The following is a 27,233-nucleotide window of genomic DNA, read 5'->3' on the forward strand; positions in this document are numbered from 1 at the left end:
ATCTCTTTCAGAATTTTCCACAGTTTATTGTGATCCACACAGTCAAAGGCTTTGGCATAGTCAATAAAACTCCTCTATTATCTACTTTCCCAGATTTTAAATGGAGAATTTTACAGCTGTGTCTAGAGTTGAGACTTGAGAAAATCATCGCCAAGAAGTCCTGTTAAGTCTGAAATATAGACTCAACAAACCAGCTTTTTTCTCTTCGGGGCTTCCCAGCACATTCCCTGCAGCCTCCATTGAGATCCTCTTCATTCCTTGTATGTTGATGTTTCTGGGGATTCCAATGACTCTCACTCTCATTCTACATTCCTATCCCTCCCTAACTCTGCCCTAACCCAGTCTTCCCAGATACCCCAGGCAGCCCCCTATACTCTCTATCCACCTCCATATATGCCCAACCCTAATACCTTCAAACATTCCATATACAATTTCCATTACTTGCACACATCCTACTATATAATCTAGTTGCCGATCTTTCTCACCAGTAGATTACAAGCTTCCTTAAGTCAAAGTTGTACACTACAGAACCTTAACAATTCCTGGCACTTACTGATGTATCAATAAGCCTACTGAATGGAACCTGGAGCCAACCCCAAGGACCCAATCCATTTCTTCATTCACCAGAGCTGACAAAAAAAGGATTTCTCAGTTTCCTATAGCACAGCTGAGAATTCCTATTAATTCAAAGTCAACAGGTAAGAAAATCCCTTACATTAACATTGCCTAAACCTCATCATCCTGTCCCATCACTTCATGGCAAATAGATGGGGAAACAGTGACTGACTTTATTTTTCTGGGCTCCAAAATCACTGCGGATGGTGATTGCAGCCATGAAATTAAAAGACGCTTGCTCCTTGGAAGGAAAGTTATGACCAACCTAGATAGCATATTCAAAAGCAGAGACATTACTTTGCCAACAAAGGTCCGTCTAGTCAAGGCTATGGTTTTTCCAGTGGTCATGTACGGACGTGAGAGTTGGACTATAAAAGCGCCAAAGAATTGATGCTTTTGAACTGTGCTGTTGGAGAAGCCTCTTGAGAGTCCCTTGGACTGCAAGGAAATCCAACCAGTCAATCCTAAAGGAAATCAACCCTGAATATTCACTGGAAGGACTGATGCTAAAACTGAAACTCTCAATACTTTGGCCACCTGATGCGAAGGGCTGATTCATTGGAAAAGACCCTGATGTTGGGAAAGATTGAGGGCAGGAGGAGACGGGGACGACAGAGGATGAGATGGTTGGATGGCATCACCAACTCGACAGACATGAGTCTGAGCAAGTTCCGGGAGATAGTGAAGGACAGGGAAGCCTGGTGTGCTGCAGTCCATGGGGTTGCAAAGAGCTGGACAACAACAAAAAACAGACAAAACACAGTGCTGCGCTTTGGTATCGTGTAAGGACAGCTTCTATTATGATTTTCCTGCAGTGTGTCAGGATAGCCAAAGGGAACCAAAGGAAGATCACACTCTCCTTCCCAAAAAGCCCAGCTAATTTCTGGGATCCATGAAAGGAGCCACTGGTCACTGTGTATTAGAAGAACACTGAACTCAGAAGTAAAAAGCCAGTTTGGAATTCCCCAGTCCTTTAAAAGCTGTGTCACCTTAGACAAGTCACTTAACTTCTCTCAGTACATCTTCCTTTAACTGTTCTCGGATTCCAGGGCAGTCCTGTGGTGTGCTTTCAATGCTGTGGGCCTGGGCTCAATCCCTGGTTGGGAACCTAAGATCCCACAAGTTGCACGGAATGGGAAGAAGGGAAAAAAAAAAAAGTCCTACCTTAGCAGCATAAACTAGGTTAACAGAAATGTTTTTTTACTGAACCTACTGGAAAAGGGAACCCTTGTATACTGTTGGTGGGAATGTATTGATAAACTGATGCACTCTGGAGAACAATATGGAGGAGGTTCTCTAAAAACTAAAAAGAGTTACCAAGGATCCAGCAATCCCACTCCTGGGTAGATATCTGGAGAAAAGAAACTTCAAAAAGATACACACACCCCACAGCAGCATTATTTACAATAGCCAAGAAATGGAAGCAACCTAGATGTCCCACAACAGATGAATGGATAGAGAAGATGTGGTACCTACATACAACACAATACTATCCGGGTATAAAAAATAATGAAATGACGCTATTTGCATCAATCTGGATGGACCTAAAGATTATCCTACTGAGTGAAGTAAATCAGACAGAGAAAGACAAGTATCATATGATATTACTTATATGTGGAATCTAAAAGATAATGAAAATGAGTCTATGTATAAAACAGAAACAAGATTCACAGACATAGAAAACTTTTGGTTCAGTTCAGCCGCTCAGTCGTGTCCGACTCTTTGCGACCCCATGAACCGCAGCACGCCAGGCCTCCCTGTCCATCACCAACTCCCGGAGTTCACTCAGACTCACGTCCATCGAGTCAGTGATGCCATCCAGCCATCTCATCCTGTCGTCCCCTTCTCCTCCTGCCCCCAATCCCTCCCAGCATCAGAGTCTTTTCCAATGAGTCAACTCTTCGCATGAGGTGGCCTTCCGAAGAAATCCCAGGGCTGATCTCCTTCAGAATGGACTGGTTGGATCTCCTTGCAGTCCAAGGGACTCTCAAGAGCCTTCTCCAACAGCACAGTTCAAAGGCATCAATTCTTCGGTGCTCAACCTTCTTCACAGTCCAACTCTCACATCCATATATGACCACGGGAAAAACCACAGCCTTGACTAGACGAACCTTTGTTGGCAAAGCAATGTCTCTGCTTTTGAATATGCTATCTAGGTTGGTCACAACTTTCCTTCCAAGCAGTAAGCGTCTTTTAATTTCATGGCTGCAGTGACCATCTGCAGTGATTTTGGAGCCCAAAAAAGTCTGACACTGTTTTCACTGTTTCCCCATCTATTTCCCATGAAGTGATGGAACTGGAGGGGGAAAGGGAGGGCCAGAAAGGAACACACTGGGAATATGGGATCAACAGATACAAACTGCTACACATAAAACACACATGCTGTGTAACACAGGGAACAATATTCAATCTTATAATAACCTACAGTAGAAAATTATCTCAAAGAATACATCCAACTGAACCACTCTGCTGTGCGCCTGAAACTAACACTAACCATCCAGGCCAGAACACTGGAGTGGGCTGCCATTCCTTCTCCAAGGGATCTTCCTGACCCAGGAATCGAACCCAGGTCTCCCACATTGCGGCAGATTCTTTACCGTCTGAGCCACAGGGAAGCCCAAAACTGTTAGTTTAAATCAACTGCACTTCAATTTAAAAAAAAAAAAAAAAAAAGATCCATAATTTTCTGTCCACCATCCTCAGATAAGTTCAGATCAGTCACTCAGTCGTGTCCGACTCTTTGCGACCCCATGAACCGCAGCACGCCAGACCTCCCTGTCCATCACCAACTCCCGGAGTTCACCCAGACTCACGCCCATCGCGTCAGTAATGCCATCCAGCCATCTCATCCTCTGTCGTCCCCTTCTCCTCCTGCCCCCAATCCCTCCCAGCGGGTATAGGCAATATAAATAATGGTTAAGAATACTGTGTGGGCTCACATTAGGCTTCTCTACTTAGTAGCCAGGTGACCTTGAGAAGTTTACTTACCCTCTTTATGCCTCTTCATGTAAACTAAGGCCAGAATTATCCCCATTTTAAAGTCAGGTGAATGGAATAAAACCTTGAAAATAGTCATGACCCTCAGGTCAGGAAGCTCAAGGATAATAACTAGATAATGGAAAATATACCAGAAGTCAAACATTTGTATTCCTGCTCCACGATCTTTTCACAAAGTTTTCACTTCCTAACTAGCTAATGGTTTGGTTTAGTCACTAAGTCGTGTCTCACTCTTGCAGCCCTATGTGTCCATGGGATTTTCCAGGCAAAAATACTGGAGTGGATTGCCATTTCCTTCTCCAGAGGATCTTCCCGACCCAGGGATCGAACCTAGGTCTCCTGCATTGCAGGCAGATTCTTTACCAACTGAGCTACTAGCTAATATCAACCTTCAAAAACAAATTACCCTGGATCCTAAACCAAATTTTAAACCCTATTCCCCTAAAAAAAATTTTGATGAGCAATTATCCTAAGTATTCATTGGAAGGACTGATACTGAAGCTGAAACTCCAATACTATGGCCACGTGATGCAAAGAACTGACTCAGTGGAAAAGACCCTGATGCTGGGAAAGATTGAAGGCAGGAGAAGGGGACGACAGAAGATGAGATGGTTGGATGGCATCACAGACTGGGTGGACATGAGTTTGAGTAAGCTCCAGGAGTTGGTGATGGACAGGGAAGCCTGGCGTGCTGCCATCCATGGGGTCACAAAGAGTCAGACACGACTTAACTGAACTGAATTATCTATTACATAAGTTAAAGATATATTTTACATATGGAATACAGGAAAAGTCACAAGGTTATTAGAGAAAAAAATTGTTACTAAAAAGTTTAAAAAAAAAAAAATAGTAGTTACAGAGAGGAACCCAGAAGAATGGGCTGCCTTCTAGTGTAGCTGTTAAAACCCCAAACCCTTAGCTACGCAAACCCTGAAGCCAGCCTTCCACTGGGAAATCTGGTAGCTGTTCTCAATTTGTTCAAAATGCATCATAATATTGGATAAGAGCCTCTCTGGGAGAAGAAAAAAGCTTGGAATATCTGGAATTTTACCAAAGGGGGTTACACTCCAAAAATCCTCTTTGCAGACCTTGCTCATCGCCATGCCCGCACCTCCCTTCCTGCAGATAAAGATATCAGAGCACAAACCCTGAGATAGCCTTGTGCTCCTTGTCCAAGTCAAAGCCTGGCAGGGATGAGATGGTCCCATCTGGTTTAAATATCACCAAATGATGAGCTGGTACAACCACACAGAAAATTGGGAGGATCTTGCCTTAAAGACCTTGTAATTATGTGGTTTTGATAGGATTTGTTCTTTGTCTCTGGAGCTACAGGACTGGAGTAGATGGCCACATTCAGATACCTGTGTGCCTCACAGGAACACATGCCTAACAAAAGCCCCAGCCAAGTGCTGAAAAAACACATTCAGGTTTAAACTTAGTTCTCTAACACTACAATTTGATCAAGCTGTGAGGTGGCAAGAATTAATGTAGGAATGCACAAAAGTCTGCTTAGGGCCACACGAGGAACACAGCTGGGAAGACAGAGCTCAACCTAGCTACATGTTCTTAATTAAAATATTCAACATTCAAAGGTTGTAAAACTTGGTATGTACACCAGTGGACTGTGTTTTAACACATTTAGAAAACAGTACTGATAATATATTTGAACAACAAAAGTGAGAAATCCAGATTTGTATGACTGTATAGCAATTCTAATGAGCTCTATTTTTAAAAAGTTTGCTACTTGTCAGTAATAGAATAGAACATACTCAGGCTCTGTCCTGAGGACCAAATTAAGCCTTCTCTCCCACCTGTTCTACCTTTCTCCCCACTTCACTAGTAAGACTCAATTCTACTAACCATCCTGTCAGGAAAGCACTGGGACTATTTAAATTATGTTAGATAAAATAGAATGCTCTCCATCGGCAGGGCTTCCACAGCCATCCCAACACAAAGCTTTCCAAATACAAACTCCTCCCTGTATAACACACATGCACTGCAAATTTTCTGAAATAATTTCTAACACCTCTACCTGAAAAAAAAAAAATTTTTTTTTTTTTTTTTTAAAACTTCAATTTTAAAGAACACTTAGGTACAGAAAAGTTTTACCTAAACCAATAGAAGAATTACACTCTGTATATTCTAGTTTTGATGCTGGGCTTTTGACTTTTTCACTTTTTCAAATCCCTTCGCTGTAAGAGAAAATGAGGGATATGCATTTGGCCCTAACCCTTGTCTCTGTAAATCTGTCCCCAGACTCTTCTTAGCAGTTAGCAAACATAAGCTTTGGAATTTAAGCTCCTTGCAAACCTCCAATTAATTAGTCTGGACAGCAGCCCTAGGTCAGTGTCAGATCTTCTTATAGCAGGGAAGAAGGCATACATTGGGAAAAAATGACTTTGTCCAAGGTCATGATGGCGTTAGATTCAAGATTCTACTCACTCATTTTACAAAATCAACACTGACTCCTTCTTTCATATAACATAAAAAAAAAAACCCACATATACTCTCCTTGATAAAAGTTTATTTTTATCCCTGCTAAGTATTTCTTAAATTCTACATCTGTCGTAAAATAACAGATCTCCAAGTGAAATGGAATCAACAAGTTTAAAAAAAAAAAAAAAAGCCATTCATTATGTCTTCTGCCTAGGGATGTTTTAGTTTAGTGCCTGAAAAACAAAGTTATGATGGGGGAGGGGGGGGGGGCGGTGCGGGGCGGTGGAGGGCATGTAGACTTTAAGGGGATAGAAAACAGTTGTCAACAGCCCGACTTTTAAATGGCTCCTTGTAAACATTTGAGGTCACCTAAATGCTCATCCCCAATTCTGCTAAAACAGTAACCGAACCACTGAAGCTGGAGTCAATCACCATCTTCACAGCAAGTAAACCTAATGACATCCTGCCCACTCATCAGACCCTTGCCTCTCATCTCCTTCAAACTCATTTTCCAGAAGGGACTTGGTTCTGCTTCTCACTCACTCCCGACTCCCAGCTGCATTCTGTTGAGATGATGTCTGTCAGACGGGAAGATGGACCCAGAGTGGGCAAGGGCACAAGGGGCACCACCTCCCACCACCAGCCTCTGTGACCAGGCGCTCCCACAGACGTGTCACAAACATACCACAAGGCAACAAACCACTAGAGAGACTGAGAAGTCCAATCCCCATCCCGAGTAGGCAGAGAGGCCATCTCTCCCTAACAGAACCTCATTCCTAGCTGCCCAAATCTCACTCGCCCTGAGTAAGACAAGAGCTAAACCAAGTTGTTCTCTCCAATTGAGGTCACTAGTTTACTCTCAATGCCTATGTTGCTACTCTGCCTTCTGCTCTCTTACACCCAGGAAAACACATAAAGGGACCATGTGGTGTATGTTTATTTTTGTAACTTAAAAAATTTCATTTATACTCTGGAAATGAAGGTTCTAGCAGAGCAAAGTAACTAGTCCTAAGTCCAGAAAGACAATTTAGATGATTAAAAACAGTGTAACAGATGAACGGATGTGATGACTCTGGGCCACATCTAAAGGTGTATGGCAATGATGCTTTAAGTGCAGTGATCTATAATTAAAAGTTTGAATTTTTTTAAGACAAGAATGCGTTTAGTCAAGTTCTCCCATCCTACAATTACGGAACTAAGGGTCCTCGTTCCCCAGAGATGGCTTTACCCCATAGTCTCCATAAACTTGGAGGTCGCAAAAGCAAAGTCACCACTGAATTCATCCAATAGTTAGTTACAGAAAAAGGAGCATTTTTAGAAGCATTTTCTGCAGTGTACAAAGGTGTTATCTCACTTTTCTCTTTGTTAATCCCATGCTAGGACACAGCAGTTAATAAGTACTTAGGAAATCCTTGTTAAGCTGCATACAATTCTCATGTCTTAAACAAATTTCTTGCAACTCAGATTTTAAAATCCAGTTACTAGTGTCTCAAACTCTTAAGTAATCCAAACTAAATGAGTGGCCCAATGATATGGCAGGATCCACTCCAAGGAACTTATCAGTGTGCTTCTGATGACTCCTCTTCAAGGGGCCCAAACTTAGACATTTCTGAAAGTACAGTCAGTCCTTTAGTTCTCAACACGTATTCCACATAATTTAAAAAAAAAAAAAAAAAAAAAATGAGGCTGCAATGGTCTTCTAGCTCATGAAACAGGTATATTAGCATAATCCCCAAAGAATATATAATTCTCTTGGAAACGAAAAATCAGACCACCAGCTCAATGCAAGGGCTGTACAATGGAGAAAGCAAGGTCTTTCCTGGTTACTGGTTTTTAAACCCAAAGATGGCCTCTGCCAAGAGATACACAAGTAGACTTCGTGGAACCTCAACCCAGGGACCTAATTAATTAGCACTTTCATTTTGGGGCATGAGCTGTCCCTCTATCCTTTTCTATAGCCAAACTTTAATGTGGTCCAATTAGAACAACAATGAGAGGTTACAAAAGCCTACAGAAAGCTATTTTACAGCACATAAACCAGATTCCTTCATTTTTTTTTTAAATGAATAGTTCACAATGGTATTTTTGCCTTTCTAAAAGAAAACTCTCTCACTGGCAGATTACTGTATGCCTATATTAAAGTATCCTAAATATCCTGGACTTTGTTACTGTCACCCAAACTGAACAAGTAAATGAGTTGACTACTGATCAACCAGAAATAAAGAAAATTAAGTATCTTAGAGACAAAAAATGAAATTGACGGTTGATCATTTTCTCTAATTTTCCTTGTAGCTCTCTCTCAATAATGAACTCAATCCTCCAGTTTTAAATTGCAACAATTAACACTCTTCAAAGGCAATTCTCTCTTCATTCTGCTCTTTAAAAAAGGTTTAGACTACATGTTTAAAAACAAATCCTATAACCACAGGAAGGGAAACTTCTCCACTGGGGGTAGGGACATAAATCTTTAGCTGCCTCCTATGTTTGTAATATCACTTGCATTCCATTCTATGAGTCTATTAATTTGTTGATTGGTTAACTAAGAGTAAGTTAGATGGATATCTAAGGATCTGGGTGTGACCAATTTACCATTGGCAAAGTCAAATTTAGCTAAACACCCATCCACAGACTACAACAAATGAAGTTTGCTTTTACTTTAAGGCAGACACATTTACAAACTAAAACTGCAGGACTTACTTAACCCAGCCTTCTATCAAGTGAGAAAAAAAAGTTCTTTTGAGAGGCATAGTTCTAAATCTGTCTTAAAAAGTGGTTACAATCTGGTTCAGGCTTTCTTCTGGGGTGGGGTGGAGGGGTGATGAACAAGCTCTAACAACTGATGATGGTTGTAAGAACTCCATGAAAATACTAAAAACTACTGAACTGCAGTTTAAACTGAAGAACTGTATACTGTGTGTACATATATATATATATATATAAACAAAACTGTGTTGTTTTTTTTTTTAATTGTAAATTCTTCCTTTGCTCAAGGATATGTCTATTGATAAGCGTTTCCCCCCAAATGTTAAAAGATTTAAGGCGGCAAAGAATCAAAGAGAAAAACTTCAGGACACCAAAGAAACTGGGAAAACAACAAAGAGGATGAGGCCAAAGTCAAGCAAAAGCAACACCAGGGAGAAGGACGGGCAGGAAGGACAGACCGGCACCTGTCACTCAAACCTCCCCCACACACAGAGGTACACTTGCGTTCCTCCCTGCTCCTCAGGGCAGAACCAACAGGCTCAGAGATGCTGACTGTTCAAAGTTTTACACTCTGGCTATAAAGTCAAAGGGATTAAACTAATGGCCACAAGAAGTTAAAGTTGAAAAATGTGTCTACTGTGCCATCTGGGGTTTGACTTAAATCTCCGACTTCTGGATACCACCAAAGAAGAAATTTGTGCAATCTGCCTAGCTATGGCCAAATGATGTATGTTTGAGAACAACAGAGTCGCTTACTGAAGCCATCAAATATATTCCAATCAAGCGCAGGAGACTCAGAAATTCACTGACCAGCCAACTAGTTTTTGCCTAATAATTACACCCCTAAAATTAATCATCTCCAAATACCACAAAGTGACATGGAAATACAATTTGTCCTTAAAAAGAAATCTAAGTACATCAAGGAGGAAATGAAAATTTGCATTTTAAGGGTAATAAAACCAAAAGTCAGATTACTTGTAAACTGAAGAAAGAAATCCAGGAAGCCAGACACTTGATGTAATTTGAAAAAAGATTTACTTCCATCTTTAAACCTGTAACTCAGGATTTGGGTAATGTCTTTTTGATTTATTACCTTTTATCACATTTACCTTACTATATTTCAAACAAATTTCTGTGAACCTCAAGTTTTCAATAGCCAAGTAGTTTAGGACCATCACTGAGAAGCAGCTATAAACTGAAGCTACCTTAAATACCATTAATTAAAGATGCAAAGGTTAAGGACAAAAAGAAATACTTTGTAATTCTTCCCCTTACTTTGAAAAGTAAAATACCAGTAAACCCAATCCCCATTTTAACAGTCATTCGTTTTCCAAAAACTTAGTGGTCATAATCACCTAGAAACACAAGCGTTACACAGCTATCACCAGGGAAAACATTTCCTATCTCTTGGTTTGTTGTTGGTTTATTTCAACTATACGAAACCAGTTGTTCACAGAAAACGGTTTCTAAAACAGCCATTGCTTACATCCTCATCTCTTAAGTCTTTGTTCCAACAAGACCCTTCTTCGAGAGCTACAACTTCTGGAAAGGTTTCTCTTTTTGTGGTTGTATCAACAATAAATACTCCCAAACTCTTTCCAATTGGCACAAGAGTTTCTTACACAAAGGAGGAAGCAAGCCTCCTCCACACAAAGGAGGTCTCCAAAACAGCACTGGTTATGTTTGTGGAGTGTTTGTGCCTCTTGAACACCCTTTCTCGGGCTGTGGTATGTACCACTCTCAATACAAAATGGTGGCCATCATGTCTGTCAGACATTCAGACTGGGGAAAGACAGAAAGATTACACGTTTTGCAGGGCTTACAATTAATATTCTGGCCAAGATAAGGAAATGAGTAGCCAAACCTAAGCTGAGCAACACTACCTTTTTAGGAAAAGAGCCTCCCAAAAGACACGGGATAAGACAGTGGATAAAGGGTTTACCCCAGCCCTAGTGCACCACAATACCAACATGGAGGACAACTCACTCCCAGGAAGCGACTGCACACATTTGGGCTACCGAGAACTTACTCAACTTGCCTAGTTTCAGAAGAGATCCCCACTAAGGCAAACGCACTCCTCACATTCAGCGTCCCTAACGCACGACACAAAGCTCCACGGCTACCTGTCGGCGCCCGCCCCCCTCTTCCAGAACTAAGCCCGGGGCCCCGATCCCCGCACAACTTCTGCAGGCCTCTGGCTCCAGCCGACGCGCACTTCCCCTCAGCAACGGCAAGCAACCGTGTCCACTTCTGGAGAGCGGGGCATCGACTTCCAAACGTCTCCCCCACACCGGCGGACCAGCTATTTTCGGAGGCAGGAATTTCACCTCCGTTTCAAACTACTCCAAGAAAAACTCCAGAGTATCCAGTGCGCGTTCCGCCCCGGGGGCCGGGGGCGGCGGGGTCTCCCGCGACACGGCCCCCGGGCGCAGGGCTACGCGCGAGCCCCGCACCTCCAACGTCACCACAAGAGCGAGCCCCGGGCGAGGGGCGGGGGGCCGGGGGCTTCCTCCGAGGGGGCGGGGGCGCGGCCTCCGCGGCTCCTCGAAGCGTCCGGAGGCAGTTACAGCTCCGGCCAACGGTCGCGGGGCGTCCAACCGCCGCCAGGCCGCCTCGGCCCCGGCGGGTCCCGACGGTGGGCGGCGGGGGCGGGGGAGGGGCCGCGGCCGTTGCGGCCGTTGGGGCGACCTCGGGACCACCCCCCTCACGCCCACCCGGGCTGGGGCTGCCGCGGGCCGGCGGAGGCCTCCGAGGCTGACACCGCCCGCCTCGGGCGGCTCTCGGGCCGGGGGCCCGGCCGCGCGGGGGTCGCGGAGGGCCTTGGGCGGCCGCCCCCCGAGGCCCACGCGCACGCCCCCTCGGCCCGGCCCGCGGTCTCCCCGCCCGGCGCCGCCGCCCCGGCTCGCCCCCGGCCCCGAGGACCTGCCGAGGGTCCGGAGCGGGGCGAGGGGCCGGGGCCGGAGGGTGGGGCGCCAGGTGAGGCCGCCCGGACCGCCGCCGCCTCCACACAAAGGACCAGGGGCTCCGCCGCCATATTGAAAACTTTCCTCCTCGCGACAACTCGCGGGGCGCGCACCCCGCACCCCGGCGCCCGCACCCGCGGCCCCGCGCCCGCCCGCCGGCCGCCCGCCCGGCCGCCCTCGGCCCCCGCGGCTCCGGCGCACGGCCGCGACCCCGGGGCCGGTGCCCCCGCCTCTCCCTCCGGATCCGAACCCCGGCCCGGCCGCGCTCCGTCCGCCGCCCCCGCGCCCGGCGCCCCGCGCCCCGCGCCCAGCGCCGAGGCCCGGCCGCCCGGTCCCCGCCGGCCGCGCGCCCCGCTCGAGACTCACCGGCGGCGGCCGCACCTTGCAGATCCCGGTCTGCTCGGCTATGGGCCGTATCTTGTGGATGAAGGCGAAGGGATCGGCGAACTCCTCCCAGCTGGGCTCGAAGACCGGGCACTCGGGCGGCGGCAGGAACTCCCCCAGTGGGCCGGGACCGCCGAGGGCCGGCACGGGGCGCGGGCCGGGGGCCTCCATTTCTCGCGGCGCCGCGGACGCGGCTGGGTGCCCGGCCTCGGCCTCCTCAGACGCCTCGGCCTTCCTCCTCCTCCTCAGATCCGGCTGCTCAGACTCCGACTCCGACTCTGACTCCGACACCGACCGACGACGCCGCGCCTTCCCAGCCACGCCGTGCGCCTCCGCCGCCACGGCGAGGAAAAGGAGTCCCACCCCACCCCCATCCCCACCCAGCCCGCGCCGAGCGCCCGCCCCTGGGCCGGGTGGGGCGGCCCCCGGGAACGGATCGCGGCCTCACGGTTCAGCCCAGCCGGCCTCCACTGACCGTTGACTGCGTGCCAGAGTCCCCTCCCTCCCTCAGGAAGTTACGGGTCTGGGGGAGAGGCTGGGCTCACGGGTGGACCCTCCGTCCCGCCCCGCCTCATGGGAGGCGCCCTGGTGGAAGTCCGCAGACATTTGGTCAGACCCCCGGGGGGCGTGGGGTATCGGGGCCGGAGGCGGCTTTTCCAGGTAGAGGGGACAGCTCGAACGTGACAACAGCCTAGAGGTGAGAAAACAGGAGGATAAGAAATTAGCACTCTGTACTAGGCCTGTGCACGTGCTCTCATGATGAATTTTTAATATACACAACAACCTACGAGGCAGGTACTCGTTTCCATTTACACATAAACCCAGCCAGGCGCAAGTTGATCAGGCCATTTGCCCAAGTTGCATATAGGCCAACAAGTGGTGGAGACACCACCTAACCGGAAGGTAGGGTGTTGCAGGGAAGAGTGCTCCTTGAGCAACAAGACGGCGGGTGTGGACAGTGGTATGTTAGCTGCTTGCGTCTGCGCTTCATCCTGCGCGGGAGTCCCTGCTATTGTCCCCATTTTACAGAGCAGACAATAAAGGCACAAATTAGTAACTTTAAGAGATGATAACACTTTTGACACATTTGGGGAGGTGGGGAGGATAATGTCCTGCCCCAGAAAAGGGAAGAGAGGGAATTCAAAACGTAGAACTTCAACCCTAAAAAAGACCTCTTTCCTCTAGAAAGGAGCCAAACCCACGAAGGACTGTTCGCCAGAGCCTCCTTGGTAGGTAGGTGTCAACCGAGTCCTAGTCCTGCTGTTAGATTCACCTGAAGAAAAGTCTCTTGTCCTTGAGGATCCTTCCTCTAAAAGGCCACGGAGGGGAGAAGCCTCCTCTTCAGAAAGTTCTGAAGTAAACCCAAAGGTCGTTGGAGAAGGCAGATCCTTCCCTTGCTGTCTAGGGCTTTGTGATCTTGCTAAGCCAGGGCGACGGAGGCTGAAACCAAGGGCAGCTGACCCCCTATTAAGTCGTCAGTATACAGTGGATGTGAGATTGCAGGTTAGAATGTGCTCATGTGTTCACAGAATCTAGCTGGGGGTGTAGAGGAATTTGTTGCAGAAAGTTTTAACTTGGCTGAATATTTGAAAATTTTTCACAATAAAATGTTGGGGAGAAAAGTCCTCGTTGTTGCTCTTTGCCCTGGGCTCTAGAGGGTCTTGCTGGGGTGGATTTCCTGTCCTGTGCTCTCTCCCGGGAGCAGGGATAAGACTATTATCACACTGAACACTGGCATCCTCCAAGAGAACTCCAGACCCGTACGGATTACAGCCGAGAAGCAGGACAGCGAGCCCGTCCCCAGCTACCCCCGGGTCGCCCCCGCACCGCAGCTTCCCGGCCCCGCGTCCGCCACTTCCGGTAGAGCCCAGAGCCACGGGATTCCGTGGCCGGCAAACAGGGCAGCAGCTGCCCCTCCCCAAGGACGAGCCTAGCAGCTGAGGGAGGGTCGGCGGCGGGGCCTCGAAGGGAGCTGGGAGGGGCTGCTCGGCCCGCGGGGACGCGGAGGCGCTCTCGGCCCTTTATGATGCGTGTTTACATGCGCGGAGGGATCCTTCCAGCTGACAGCCGCGCCGCGCCGGCCCTTCTTTTTTTAAAGAGCCCGGCCGCGGGCGCTGATTGGCCGGCCGGCGCGGGCGCTGATTGGCCGGCCGGCGCAGCGCTCGGGGGCGGGGCGCGCGCTGCATTGTCTGCTCCGCGGCGGCCCGGCGGCCTGGAGGCTGTGCTCGCTCGCTGCCGGTGGTCCGGCTCTCGGGGCCGAGGGCAGCGAGGCGGGGGCGGGCCGGCATCGCTTTGCGGGCCGGGGCCGGCGAGGGGTAGCGCCGGCAGCCGGAGCGGAGCCGAGCCCCATCCGGGTGCCACGTCTCCAGTAACCCCTCCTCACCCGGCACGACACCCCGCCCCGCGGGGCTCAGTCTCTGGCCGCAGCATCTGTGCCTCCCTGGAGCCGAAAACACGGCCTTGGGGTCTCTATCCTCCCTTCCCCGTCCCGCTCAGCCTGCGGGCCTCCCCCCAGCCTGCACCAGCTCCGCAGCCCGCGCGCCAGGCCGGCCGCGCGGTGTCGGGGCACACCGCATTCCTTCCGGAAGCCGCGCTGCACACTCGCACCCCAGGGCACGACGTGGTCCCGCGCCCACCCCCGACTGGGCTTCAGGAGCGGAGAGGCCGGCTCCCCGGCGGGGGCGGCCAGCGCGGCACGTAGCGCACGTGGAGGGCCGCTCGCGCCCGCCGCCGCCTCCCCCGGCTTCCGGGGCGCGCGGTGCGCCTGCCCTCGGCGCGGCGTCCCTTCCACTCCACCCGTCCCTCCCCAGCCCTCGTGGGCCTCCTCTCTGCCCTCCTTTCCTCTGATTTCCCCGACGCACAGGCCTCTTCCCGGCCTGCTCACAGTCCAGCTCGGCTCCTCCCTCTGGTGCGCTGTCGTCATCCCCCACCCCTCTGGGGGCCCTGGAATGTTTGGTGTCGGATGTCCCCCGTGGAGACAAACCCACAGACCCCGAGACCCAGGCTGAGCTGCCGCCTCGGTGGCCTCCGTGTTTTACTTTATTTTGTGCACTCCCACAACGTGTCTCTGTTCCTGCACCTTTAACTCGGTATTTGTCTTTTTCCACCTCCGTCCCTGCCCTCTCACCCTGGGGGTTGTAAACCGCTGGAAGGGAGGGAGCCAAAGCCTCCAGCCCCGAGCCGAAGGGGAGGGGAAAATGGCCTTTATGGTGGTCCGTGGCTCCGTCTGGCCGAGGATGGAGTTTTGGACCGGACAAGGAGATGAACTTGGCTCCCAGGGGAGGCAGGAAGAGATCGCACCACAGGGCCCACCTCCTGGGCTGAGCCCTGGTCATTCCCGCTTCGCCGCTGCCCCGCTCGGTGCCGCCGGAAGTCTCTTCGGTGGGACCCGTGCGCTCCCGGTTCTGCCCCACCCCCGCCATGGGCACGTCCGTGCAGGTCCACTCCCACCGTGACAAGGGGCTCAGCCCTGGGCTACTGGCCCTGGGCAGCTGGGTCTGGGTCCCAGGGAGGCGCCTGATAACTAAATACCTTTTTCTCCTGCCCATTCCCTCTTCCTGTCCGGTCGTGGGAACCCTTCAGCCTGGAGGGACCTGGGCTCAGGACTTGGAGTCACCTGGCTGAGGCGTGGGGCGGGGCGGCGTCCTCACCCCAAGGTGTTTCCTCCCATTCAGGTTGGGCCGCTTTGGAAGTTCTGGGCTCTGCTGGGAAAAGCTGAAGAGGCAGAGAGAAAAGCACACATCTCTGTTCACCCCTCGGCCACTGCTGTCACCCTAAGAAAGGGACTAGGGGCCCTCAGGTGGTCGGAGTGTTTGGAATTCTCTGAATCCGGGGTGAAAGTCTTGCAACAGGAATAAAACTTTACTTCAGAGTTTCCCGGAGCACTCCCAAATCCACCACGGTCATTTGAAATCCGGCGCTCAACCAATCCTGTCACATGTCCAGCACAGGGTCTGACAGTCCTGACACCAGCTCCCTTTCTCCCCTCCCCTGGCAGGGGGCACCTGGAGACACTGCGGGGCCGGGAACCAGATCTGCCCGGGCTGGAGTGATCCGTAGTCTGTTGGACACCCCAGGACTGTGAAGTAGATGGGTTGTTGTTGTTTAGTTGCCAAGTCCTATAAGGCTATTTTTGCAACCCCATGGACTGTAGCCCGCCAGGCTCCTCTGTCCTTGGGATTTCCCAGGCAAGAATACTGGAGTGGGTTGCCATTTCCTCCTCCAGAGGATCCTTTCAACCCAGGGATCAAACCTGGGTCTCCTGCTTGGCAGGTGAATTCTTTACCAATGAGCAACCAAGGAGGCCGAAGTATAATAGATCGGTAATATTAATAAATTAAAACTGGAAAATTCTGAGAGAGATGGGAATACTGGACCACCTGACCTGCCTCTTGAGAAACCTGTATGCAGGTCAGGAAGCAACAGTTAGAACTGGACATGGAACAGACTGGTTCCAAATAGGAAAAGGAGTACATCAAGGCTGTATATTGTCACCCTGCTTATTTAACTTCTATGCAGAGTACATCATGAGAAACGCTGGGCTGGAAGAAGCACAAGCTGGAATCAAGATTGCCGGGAGAAATATCAATAACCTCAGATATGCAGATGACACCACCCTTATGGCAGAAAGTGAAGAGGAACTCAAAAGCCTCTTGATGAAAGAAGAGAGTGAAAAAGTTGGCTTAAAGCTCAACATTCAGAAAACTAAGATCATGGCATCTGGTCCCATCACTTCATGGGAAATAGATGGGAAAACATTGGAAACAGTGTCAGACTTTATTTTGGGGGGCTCCAAAATCACTGCAGATGGTGACTGCAGCCATGAAATTAAAAGACGCTTACTCCTTGGAAGGAAAGTTATGACCAACCTAGATAGCATATTCAAAAGCAGAGACATTACTTTGCCAACAAAGGTCCGTCCAGTCAAGGCTATGGTTTTTCCCTTGGTCATGTATGGATGTGAGAGTTGGACTGTGAAGAAAGCTGAGTGCCGAAGAATTGATGCTTTTGAACTATGGTGTTGGAGAAGACTCTTGAGAGTCTCTTGGACTCCAAGGAGATCCAACCAGTCCATCCTAAAGGAGATCAGTCCTGGGCGTTCATTGGAAGGACTAATGCTGAAGCTGAAACTCCAATACTTTGGCCACCTCATGCGACGAGTTGACCTATTGGAAAAGACCCTGATGCTGGGAAAGATTGAGGGCAGAAGGAGAAGGGGCTGACAGAGGATGAGATGGCTGGATGGCATCACCGACTCGATGGACATGAGTTTGGGAAAACTCCAGGAGTTGATGATGGATAGGGAGGCCTGGAGTGCTGTGATTCATGGGGTCGCAAAGAGTTGGACACGACTGAGCGACTGAACTGAACTGAACTGAATATTAATAAACAGTAAAAAGCCGTTTCTCAGATGAAGAAACTGAGACTCAGAAAAACTTATTAGCCAAAGTCACACAGAGGGTAACAGAACTAGGGCTAGAATGGTAACCCTGTGATCTTCCCTAAACACCAAGGTGAGGAGTGAGGACATGGAAACCCCATCCCAGATCTGACCGCCAGCTGGCCCTCCGCTGCCGACACGTGTCCATTCTCTCCCCTCGAAGCCCCGAGGGTCTCCCGCGCTCTGGACCGTCATCTGTAGCACCTTGCTTACATTCTAATGGTTTCACAAACAGCACTCACGCCTACCCAGTGCTGGCTGAGACCCACGAAGTAGGCTTTGTAACCCTTACGGACTCTGACCCTTGACTGGAAACCTGCTGCCTGCAGGTGAGTTTTTCCTGTTTGGCAGCTTTCAGGAAGAGGTGGATGCAGTAGCTTTTCACACCCACTCCAGGTTGGGCCACTGCTCCTGCCCCACTCGCCTGTCCGTCCGCTCACAGCAGCCTCCGTTTGTGGTGTTCATCTCTTTGGTTCGCTGTTTACTTTGGTTGATTCCTCGCATGTCTGCCATTCTCTATTCATGCTCCTACCTCTGCCCACAGCCCTTCAACTAGAGGCATCACTTCCTGCCCCGTCTTTTCCCATCTTATCCCATACAGGCGCCCAGTATAAAGCCAGGACCTAGCATAGTCTCCGACTCTCCCAAGACCTGACCTAAAGCAGAGGCCAAAAACTCAGATGCCTAACAGGAGACAGAATTCTGAAGAAGAGAATGCACTTCCAGCTTCCCAGGGCCGTCACTGCTCAGGCCAGGGTGACAGCAAGTTGCAATTTTCAAGAAAAGCCAAAAGTCTTAAGTGTTTATACAGTCTCTCCTAATTTTAAAACGTTCAATCTAATTTCAAAAAAACAGTGTGTGAGCCAACCAGACAAGCCTGTGGTCCAAATGTGCTCTGGGTGGAGCCACCTCCCTGGAGGGGCTGGGGGTGATCAGTTTGCTGACCTTCAGGAAGAACAATGGTTACCAAGGGAGCACCAGTGGAGACCCAGCCAGGGATGCTGGAGGGACAGAGGTGCCCTGGGGACCCCTCTCTCCTCCTCCCAGCCGGGGATCGAGTTGATGTTTCTGTGCTGTAAGGAGAGCTCTGACTTCCAGCAAAGTCCAGAGCCTACACCCAGGACTCACTGTGGCAAGAGGCACAGCATCCCAGGTGGTCACCCCTATCTGCACGCTGCAGAGGAGCCTGTCAGGGCTTAATGTTTATTTTCACTTCAAGTCCACTATACTTCAATTTAAAAATGTGTCTTTCCCCCTCTCACTATTGTTTGTCTCCTCTAAAGCGCTTAGAGAAGTGGGAATTAGATGTCAAGATGTGGAAATGTTCTCAAAGTGCTGTGCATCTGTTTAAGAGTCTAGAAGTAAAATCTGGGTGGGGCTTAGGAATAAAGGGAGAGGGACCTTTCAGATATGACGGAAAGGAAGGCAGTGCTGGTCTCCATGGTTGAAAAATGGTCATCGTCCCTTATCACAAAAGTGCCTGCGTTTATTCAATGCTTGCTATAAGCAGACATTTTTCTGTGGATGATTTCTTTTCACCCTCGTAAGGATATCACTGAGAGTAAGCATTATTATATTTTAGTTTCTAGATGAGGAACTGGGCTTCAGAGAGACTGAGTCATTTGGCCAAGGTCACATGGCCAATAAGTTTAGTGGAACTAGATTCTGGCCCAAGTCTGAGTCTGAGCCCAGACTCTGAGCTCTCATCCATCGCCCAGGTAGTGCCCTTCTCCGGTGAGCTGCCTGGCTCTCCTGGCACTGCAGTGTCCCTGGAACCCAGCGCTCATCATATCACAGAATCCCAGTAGCTAGTGACTCAACACATACTTGCTGAGCTAGCACTCTGGGCCAGCACTGTGCGAAGCGCTCTGGATGCAGCATGGAGTGAAGCGGAGGCCTGGCCCTCAGTCTAGTGACCAGAGACAGACAGCAACACACACAAGTAAGACAGCTTCTGGTAGAAGTCAGTGCAGAGAAGAGAGTACATAGTAGCCAATGGGAGGATGGGAGCGGGTGAGAGGTGTCTTAACCCTGATGACCTGAGGCCTCATAAAGACCCTGCGTGTCGGGAGGAGTCGGCTCAAGGAAAGTCTCCGAAGGAAAGTTCGAAGAAGATCAAATGCTAGCACTCAAGAAACAGCTTGGTTTGTCCAAAGGATGCTCACTCCCCCAAACAGCTGGGGGAAGAGGGGCGGGGTAGGGGTGGGAGATGGAGTCAAAGAGGCAGGCAGAGGGCCAGGTCAGGCAGGATCCTGGAGGCCGCGGTCTGGAGTTTGATCTCCGGTGTAAAAGGCCCCTGCGTCGTGGGGAAGGAGGACAGGGTCGGGTGGGGGCCAGTCAGGTGGTGCCAGAGGTCCAGGCAGGAGATGATGTAGCGGCAGACACGGAGAGAGGCTCAGATTCCAGATGCTTTGGGGAGGAAAAGATAACAGGACTAAGTAGATGGAATATGGAGTGTTAAGGGGAGAGAGGTAGCAAGGGTTTTTCCCATGAGGAGCTGGAAAAATGGTGGTGCTATTTACTGAGGTGGGGAGAACTTGGGGAGGAAGAGATCTGGCAAGTAGGAAGACTCTGTAGCTCTATTTCGGCTCCTGAAGACACCTCTTATCCAGATGGAGATGGTGAGTTGTCAGGTCCTTCAGAGCTCAGGAAAGAAGCTGGGGCTGGAGGTCAGACCGGCCCTAGGAGTATGTATGAAGTGACGGATATACACACACACTGCATACGTGCATGTATACACGCACAGGGGCGCACACATGTTCACGAGTAGTGTACACAGTAAAGCCATGGGACTGGGTCGAGGCCTGGGGCGCACGACAGGGCTGGCGGGGAAGAGGAGAAGCCAAGGAAAGAGCCTGGGAGGGAAGAGTCAGCGGCAAGAGCCGAGCTGGGCAAAGTGTCTGGAGCAGGAGGCTGAGGGAGACAGGAGAGGGAGTGTGAGATGAAGTGGGCTGGTTCAGGGCGACAGGGCTTCTAGAGCGGCTGCGGAGGCAGGGGGCAGGACTTGGAAAGGACATTTCTTCGGGGGGGGGTGGGGGGGGCGCGGGGGTTGCTGCTTTACCCACCGGAAGACGGTTGGCGTCCTTTTGACAGTGACGGGAATGGCCCAGTAGGGCAAGAAGCGTGGGCAGACGGCAGGAGGAAAGAGCGTCCTCACGGGGCGAGAGCAGGGAGCCGGCCACCCGGGCAGGAGGGACCCCGTCTGGGCCTCCCAGACAAGCCCAGCCCATGGGTGAGTCCTGGCCAGGGGTCCCCCTGACGACGGGGCAGCAGGCGGGACACGGAGCAGCATCACAGAGGGAGCCTAGCTCAAGGCTGGCGCACCAGGGAGGGGGCCTAGTTTGTGGTGCCGGGTCCTCCGGCACCCCAGCTCCTCTCTCTCCTGCTCGTCCAGGAGCCTGACCCGAGCAGGGTCAGGGCAGTGCCCCACCCACCCCGACCCGCCCGGGGCGGCCAGTGAGTGACAGGTAACCCGCAGGCCAGGGGCAGAGGGAACAGGGCTGTGCACTTGAGGGTGAATGCCTCCGGCTGTCGTTGTAAAGCCTTTTATTCAATATATGTATCCATGTGCTGATTTGTATCTGAATTACCCATCAGGCTAAAAGTCCTGGCTTAAGAAAACCAGGTAAGATAAGTCTAAGTCTTCCTGCCGTATGTAAGTACTGTTTTTATAACTCTTACCAAAAAGCTGAATGGTTAAGGGAGAAAAGCATGGTAACCCCTACCAAAATACTGAAGTGGCAGGGAGCCATGAAAATGGGGGAAATTAGAGAATATTGTAGCCTTGGGAGCATCATAATTACTGATGACGATTTCTTCTGTGTACTGACTGCAGAGAAAGGATCAAGCGTGGGAGACAAGGTATATTAAAGCCTTTCTTCTGATCATTTAGAAACAATCAGGAAAACACATTCTCTCTGGAGGAAAGACACAGACAGGGAAAAAGCAGCGTATGAGTGCTTTGGAGGCTGAGCCAGTCTGAATTCCTGCAGCCCATCAGTCCCGAAAGGATTTTTCTTTCGCTCTGAGTTAACAGAATTATGTTCTAATCGAGGTCTGTGAATAAGATTAAGGGTTGGAATAAATTAAGGACGTCCTTTACAAAAAGTAGGAAAGGCATCAAATTGCTTAGCACTTAGCAACACTTCAAGTTCAGCTATTTTAATAAATAGTTTGACTTTTGTTTAAAAAAGTAGGAGTGGGTGGTAACCATCTGTTTTCTAAGATAAACGGGCTTCAGCAATGAAGGCCCAGCAGACCGTGATCATTGGAGCAAGGAAAACTCGGAGAATTGGAATCTCCAGACAAATCTGCACAGAGAGGGCAGCAGAGGGCCCGGGGTAGGCGGCCTCCCCTCTGCCCGCCAGGAAGCGGGCTCCGGTCCTGGCTCAGATGGAGGGCAGGCGTGGGGACTGAGTGCACAGTGGACAGAGGACAGCTGGGAGGGGCGGGCCTGCAAGAGACGGGGGTGAGGCGTGGACGGGGGAGCTCTGCCGGCCTGTCGCCCTCTCACCCAGGCGCCGCCATGCACTGTCCCCTCCGGCACTGCTGCGTCATCTCCATGGGCCTCGGGGTCCTGTGGCTCCTGTTCATGCTGGAAGTCCCCAGGGAAGTTGAAGACGACCAGGACAGGATGGCTGTCAAGGTCCAAGCAGCGGCCTTGCCCTCGCTGTGCAGGTTCAGGGTGGGTGGGGGGTGTGGACAGCACCCACCCCTCTCACGGGAGAGCAGGAGGCTCCGAGGGGTGGGTGCGGACCTGGCTGGACCCACTGGTTCCCAGAGAAGCTGATTCCCCGTCCCCACCCCCATATCTGTTAAGGTGAGGAACACAGCAAGTACTGTGTGGGCCCTGGATACTCTGTCGGTGGTCAGACGTCCTGATGCTACGCCGGGCTTGCTCTGGGGGGAGGAGACCACTAGCAATAAAGCCTGTGCTTTATATGGCAGGAGGACCAGATGTTCACTCTGCCAGTACCCCAGGAGGACAGCTACAGGAGAAGGAAGGGCCTGGGGCCACTAGAAGACTGGCGGAACCTCACTTCCAAATACCTGGAAAAGCTCCAGCAGAGAAAGAAGAGTGAGTTCCAAGGAGGGGAGTGGGTCCCCTGGGAGCAAGAGGGTCAAGAGGAGGAAGGAGGGGGCTCCCTGGTGTCCAGGGGTGAGGACTCTGCGCGTCCACTGCAGGGGGTGCGGGCTCGGTCCCTGCCCGGGGCACCAAGATCCTGAATGCCATGTGGTGTGGCCAAAAATAGAGGGAAAGAAGAAGAAGGTGGGGACTCGGAGAGAAGAGACAGGGAGAGAGGGCAGGGTGCCCAGGCGTCCGTGGGCGGGCAGACAGTCCTTTCCCCGTCGGGACACCTGGTCTCAGGGATGAGGAGCAAGGAGGGGGAAGATAAAGTGGCTGCTCCCGGAAGACAGCCTGAAAGCACCTGGGAGAGGGGGGCCTTCGGGGCTCACAGCCCGACTCGCCCAGATTGCAGCTCAGGGGTGCCGGGACCCCTGGAGCCACGCGGGCTCCACAGAGCTGAGGCGCGGCTCAGGCTCCTGACTTCCAGGAGAGGGGCTCCTTCCAGGAGATCTTCTTTAAAGGAGAGCTTTGTGAAGATGAATTAGGTAAAATCAGAAGGAATGACATTAATGTGTGTGCTCAGTGCTTAAACCATGGGCAGCAGAACCGTGGCTCCAGGAAGCCTCGGAGGCCGCGGGGAGTAGCACCCTGGCTTGGGGCTCCTCGGGCTTCGGCGTGCACACCAGGCACCTGCGACGGTGTCCAAGCGCAGAGTCCAGGTGGGGGCCGCACCCCACTCCAGGGGGGCGAACGGGAGCAGGCAGGCGTGAGAGAGCCGGCGCCCCGCCCCCTGACGCCGCCACTTGCCTCCCCAGCGTGGCTGACGGTGGGCATCTCCTCGCGGCCCCGGCCGGGGCCCGACCCCAGCGGCCTCCTGTACACTCTCCTCTCGGTGTTCCGCGCCACCTCGAAGGTGGAGCAGAAGCGCCTCACGGTGGTGGTCCACCTGGCGGGCGCCGACCCCGCCTGGCTCGCGGAGACCGTCCTGAACATTTCCAGCCTCTTCAGCCCGCAGATCTTGGCGGGGCAGCTGCTGCTGATCCACGCGCCCCCAGACGCCTACCCGCCCGCGGGCGCCGGGGCCTCCGGCCGGGAGCTCTACTCCGAGCAGAACGTGGATCACGCCTTCCTCATGAGCTCTGCCTCGAAGCTCTCGGAGTACTTCCTGCTGCTGGAGGACAACGCCTTCTGCGCCCCCAACTTCATCAGCCACGTGCAGTGGAAGGTGGACACGCTGCGGTCTCAGCCCTGGGCCTTCCTGGAGTTCGCCAACCTGGGCGTCCTGGGCAAGCTCTTCCGCAGTAGCGACCTGCCGACGCTGGCCCACTTCCTGCTCCTCTTCTACCGGGAGAAGCCCCTCGACAGGCTGCTCGCCCACTTCCGTGTCCTCCTGGCCCAGAAGGACCCCATCCTGTGCACGCCCTTCCTCTTCTACCACAGAGCCACCTACCACCCCCTGAACGACAGGCAGAAGGCATCGGGCGCGCGCAGGAAGAGCCCCTACGCCCCTGACAACCCGCCGGGAACCGCCTTCACTGACATGAAGGTGTTCGAGGTCCACTTCCCCTGGGAGGCCTACACTCTGGACGAGTCCTTCTTCTGGACCCACAACGTGAGTGCTGGCAACCACCTGACGGTCATCCTGAACCAGCCAGCCGACCTGAGGAGGGTGCAGGTGCTGACGGGCACCATCGTGGAAGGCAGGCACGCCCTGGAGAGGGGGCAGGTGGAGCTGGGCTACGGGCCCGAGGGCATGCCGCAGCGCTGCTCCAGCTTTGTCCTGCTGGGCCGCCTCCTGGAGGGGCAGTTGGATCAGGAGGTAGTGCCCAGGTCTGTGGGGCACCAGGTGAGCTGCGTGAGGCTGCTGGCGAACGCCAACCAGGCAGGCGGGCTTATCGTCAGGCACATTTACCTCTGGGAGGAGCATGCCAGAGACATGGGCCACTCGGGATGAAGACAGACCAGGAAGACAATGAAAAATTAAAATCTTGCAGCCACATCATTCTAGCCTGTCTGAGTGATCTGGGGCCAGGGCGGGTGGTGGGGGGGTTGTGCCAGGGAATGAGGGGCAGAGAGGGAAGACAGTGTAGTGCCAACAAGATGCTCCATCTGCTCCTTCCTTTTTCTACCCGAACAAGGGACTCTTACAGGCCCTCTTTTCCTGGGCCAGATGTAGCTTAGCCCAATTTGGGACAAGACCCTGGTCGCTCCCAGAACCTTTCTATTCCTGGGGTGCTGAGGTCAGCTCAAGGACAGGTGATAGTGTGTGTTCTCCCACCAAGAGGGGCGGGGTAACAGGAGGGGAAATCATAGCCAGGCCCTGGAATTCACACAGAAGAAGCTAAGAAAGGGTCTCTCATGAGAAGTCAAACTCCCCAAGGCTCTGGAGTTCACAGACACATGCACAGCAGTGAAACGAAGCCCTTGGCCCTGTCTTTCTGAGCTGTTCTAGTGCCGTTCAGCTGTTCTAGCTGAACTAGCGCCAGCCCAGTTCCCTCCTTCCCTCACAGACGACTGCGAAACGAACAGTTTGCCACCAAACCAAACCATCACCTTCTCCTCGGTGCTCACTCCTCACCCCCACACCGGCTTCTGAATCCCAGCGCTGCGGTGACTCCTCCCTGTTTGTAATGAGAAAAATAGTCAAACCTAGAGGGGTTTCCAGATCTCATTCTTCTTAACTCTCTGCAGCAATACACAGTACAAATTAGTCTTCTTCTTGACTCCGGGGATTCGTCCATCCATCAGAATGCCTGAATCCCTACTATGTTCTGGGTTTCCCAGGTGGCGCTAATGGTAAAGAACTCACCTGCCAATGCAGGAGACTAAGAGAATGGGGTTGCGGGTTCAACCCTGGGTCAGGAAGATCCCCTGGAGGAGGGCATGGCAACCCACCCCAGTATTCTAGGCTGGAGAATCCTACAGACAGAGGAGCCTGACGGGCTACAGTCCACGGGGCCGCACAGAGTCAGACACGCCTGGAGGGACTTAGCAGGCTCGCACGACTATGGGACCAAAGGAGCTCCTCTTGGGGTTAAGAAGTACAGGACCCGGGGGAGTGTGGCCCTGTGTTAAAACTTCATTGGGAGCTTAGGAAAGGCTTTCTGGAAGTCACGATGTCTAAACCCGACCTACCAGATTTTCGGGGAAGAAAGCCAGGTGATGAGGAAGGTTCAGGAAGATTTTCCAGTAAAAGAAATAGCATGTGGGGAAGTGGGCCAGAAGTGAGAAGGAGCTTGGCTCACTGGGGAAAACCACTCATTTAATGGGGCTGGAAGTGGAGGGCGAGCTGGAGTAGGAGTGAGACAGAAGATGCAGCCACGGGACTAAGAAATAACCAGCTTACAAGAGGCCATGGGCAGTTCAGTGGGGAAAGGATGACCTTTGCAACAAGCGGTGCTAGGACAGCTGCCTGTCCACATGCCAGGGAGCGAAGTGTGGCTCCTACCTCACATGAAAGACGAACCCAGAATGGATCTAGACCCAGACGGAAGAGCTAAAAAGGAAAAAGCTCTTAGAAGAAAACAGAAGTGTAAATCGCTGTGACCTTGGTTAGGCGATAGATTCTTAGATACGACACCAAAGGCACAAGTCACCAAAGGGTCGTGGTTGGTGGTTTAGTCATTAAATCGTGTTCGACTCTTGGGACCCCATGGACTATAGCCCGCCAGGCTCCTCTCTCCATGGGATATCCCAGGCAAGAACACTGGAGTGGGTTGCCATTTCCTTTCCCAGGGGAACTTCCCAACGCAGGATCGACCCCACGTCTCCTGCATTGCAGGTGGATTCTTTACTGACTGAGCCACCAGGGAAACCCCAGATAAACTGGATAGTGTCAAGTAAGCGATAAGATAACCCACAGAATGGGAGAAAACCATCTGCAAATCATATCTGATGAGAGATAGATATCCAGAATGTATAAAGAAAGCTCACATACAATAATAAAAAGACAAATAACACAATTAAAAATGGGCAAAGGATTTGAATAGACATTTCTCTGAAAAAGATACACAAATGGCCAACAAGCAAGCGAAAAGGCACTCATGGTTAGTCATTAAGGAAATGCAAATCAAAACCACATTGAAACACCACTTCACGCCCACTAGGATGGCTATTTAAAAAACAGGAAATAAGTGTTGGTGAGGAGGAGAAACTGGAGCCTCATACATGCTATTGCTGTTGTTCAGTCCTCAGTCATGTCTGACTCTTTGTGACCCCATGGACTGCAGCACGCCAGGCCTCCCTGTCCATCACCAACTTCCGGAGTTTACCCAAATTCATGTCCCCTGAGTCGGTGATGCCATCCAACCATCTCATCCTCTGTCATCCCCTTCTCCTCCGGCCCTCAATCCCTCCAAGCATCAGAGTCTTTTCCAGTAAGTCAGTTCTTCACATCAGGTGGCCAAGGTATTGGAGCTCCAGTTTCCGCATCAATCCTCCCAGTGAGTATTCAGGGCTGATCTCCTTCAGGACTAACAGGCTGATCTCCTTGTATCCAAGGAGCTCTCAAGAGTCTTCTCCAACACCATAGCACATGCATGCTTAGCAGAGCTGTAAAATGGGGCAGCCGCTTTGGGAAATGTTAGAGTTACCCTATGATCCAGCAGTTTCACTCCTAGGTCTGTAT

General features: G+C 51.4%; 2 protein-coding genes across 3 annotated transcripts in view; one reads left to right on the forward strand and one right to left on the reverse strand.

The window, feature by feature from the left end:
• The window catches only part of KDM5B (lysine demethylase 5B), a 73,892-nt gene extending 61,430 nt beyond the window's left edge, over positions 1-12,462 (reverse strand). The window contains exon 1 of one of the 2 annotated variants that reach the window (XM_070384648.1): positions 12,081-12,462. In XM_070384648.1, coding sequence (XP_070240749.1) covers positions 12,081-12,269 — 189 coding nt within the window. In that variant the 5' untranslated portion in view covers positions 12,270-12,462. The remainder of the gene's footprint in view (positions 1-12,080) is intronic. The other variant, XM_070384647.1, reaches the window with a different exon arrangement.
• A 9,608-nt stretch (positions 12,463-22,070) lies between these two features.
• On the forward strand, positions 22,071-24,597 carry LOC106701515 (alpha-1,3-mannosyl-glycoprotein 4-beta-N-acetylglucosaminyltransferase-like protein MGAT4E). The gene is made up of 3 exons (XM_070384429.1): positions 22,071-22,183; positions 22,486-22,615; positions 23,422-24,597. Exons 1-3 carry the CDS (start codon positions 22,100-22,102, stop codon positions 24,558-24,560), a joined length of 1,353 nt encoding a protein of 450 aa, XP_070240530.1. The 5' UTR covers positions 22,071-22,099; the 3' UTR covers positions 24,561-24,597.
• Positions 24,598-27,233: the final 2,636 nt, after the last annotated feature.

This window comes from Bos mutus, chromosome 16 (assembly GCF_027580195.1).
Source record: "Bos mutus isolate GX-2022 chromosome 16, NWIPB_WYAK_1.1, whole genome shotgun sequence".
Lineage (NCBI taxonomy): Eukaryota > Metazoa > Chordata > Mammalia > Artiodactyla > Bovidae > Bos > Bos mutus.

Coding starts and splice junctions, on each gene's coding strand:
- LOC106701515 (XM_070384429.1), top strand. CDS start 22,100: ATGGGCCTCGGGGTCCTGTGGCTCCTGTTCATGCTGGAAGTCCCCAGG. Junction 22,184..22,485: donor AGGACAGGATGGCTGTCAAG/GTCCAAGCAGCG, acceptor TTTATATGGCAG/GAGGACCAGATGTTCACTCT. Junction 22,616..23,421: donor GCTCCAGCAGAGAAAGAAGA/GTGAGTTCCAAG, acceptor TTGCCTCCCCAG/CGTGGCTGACGGTGGGCATC.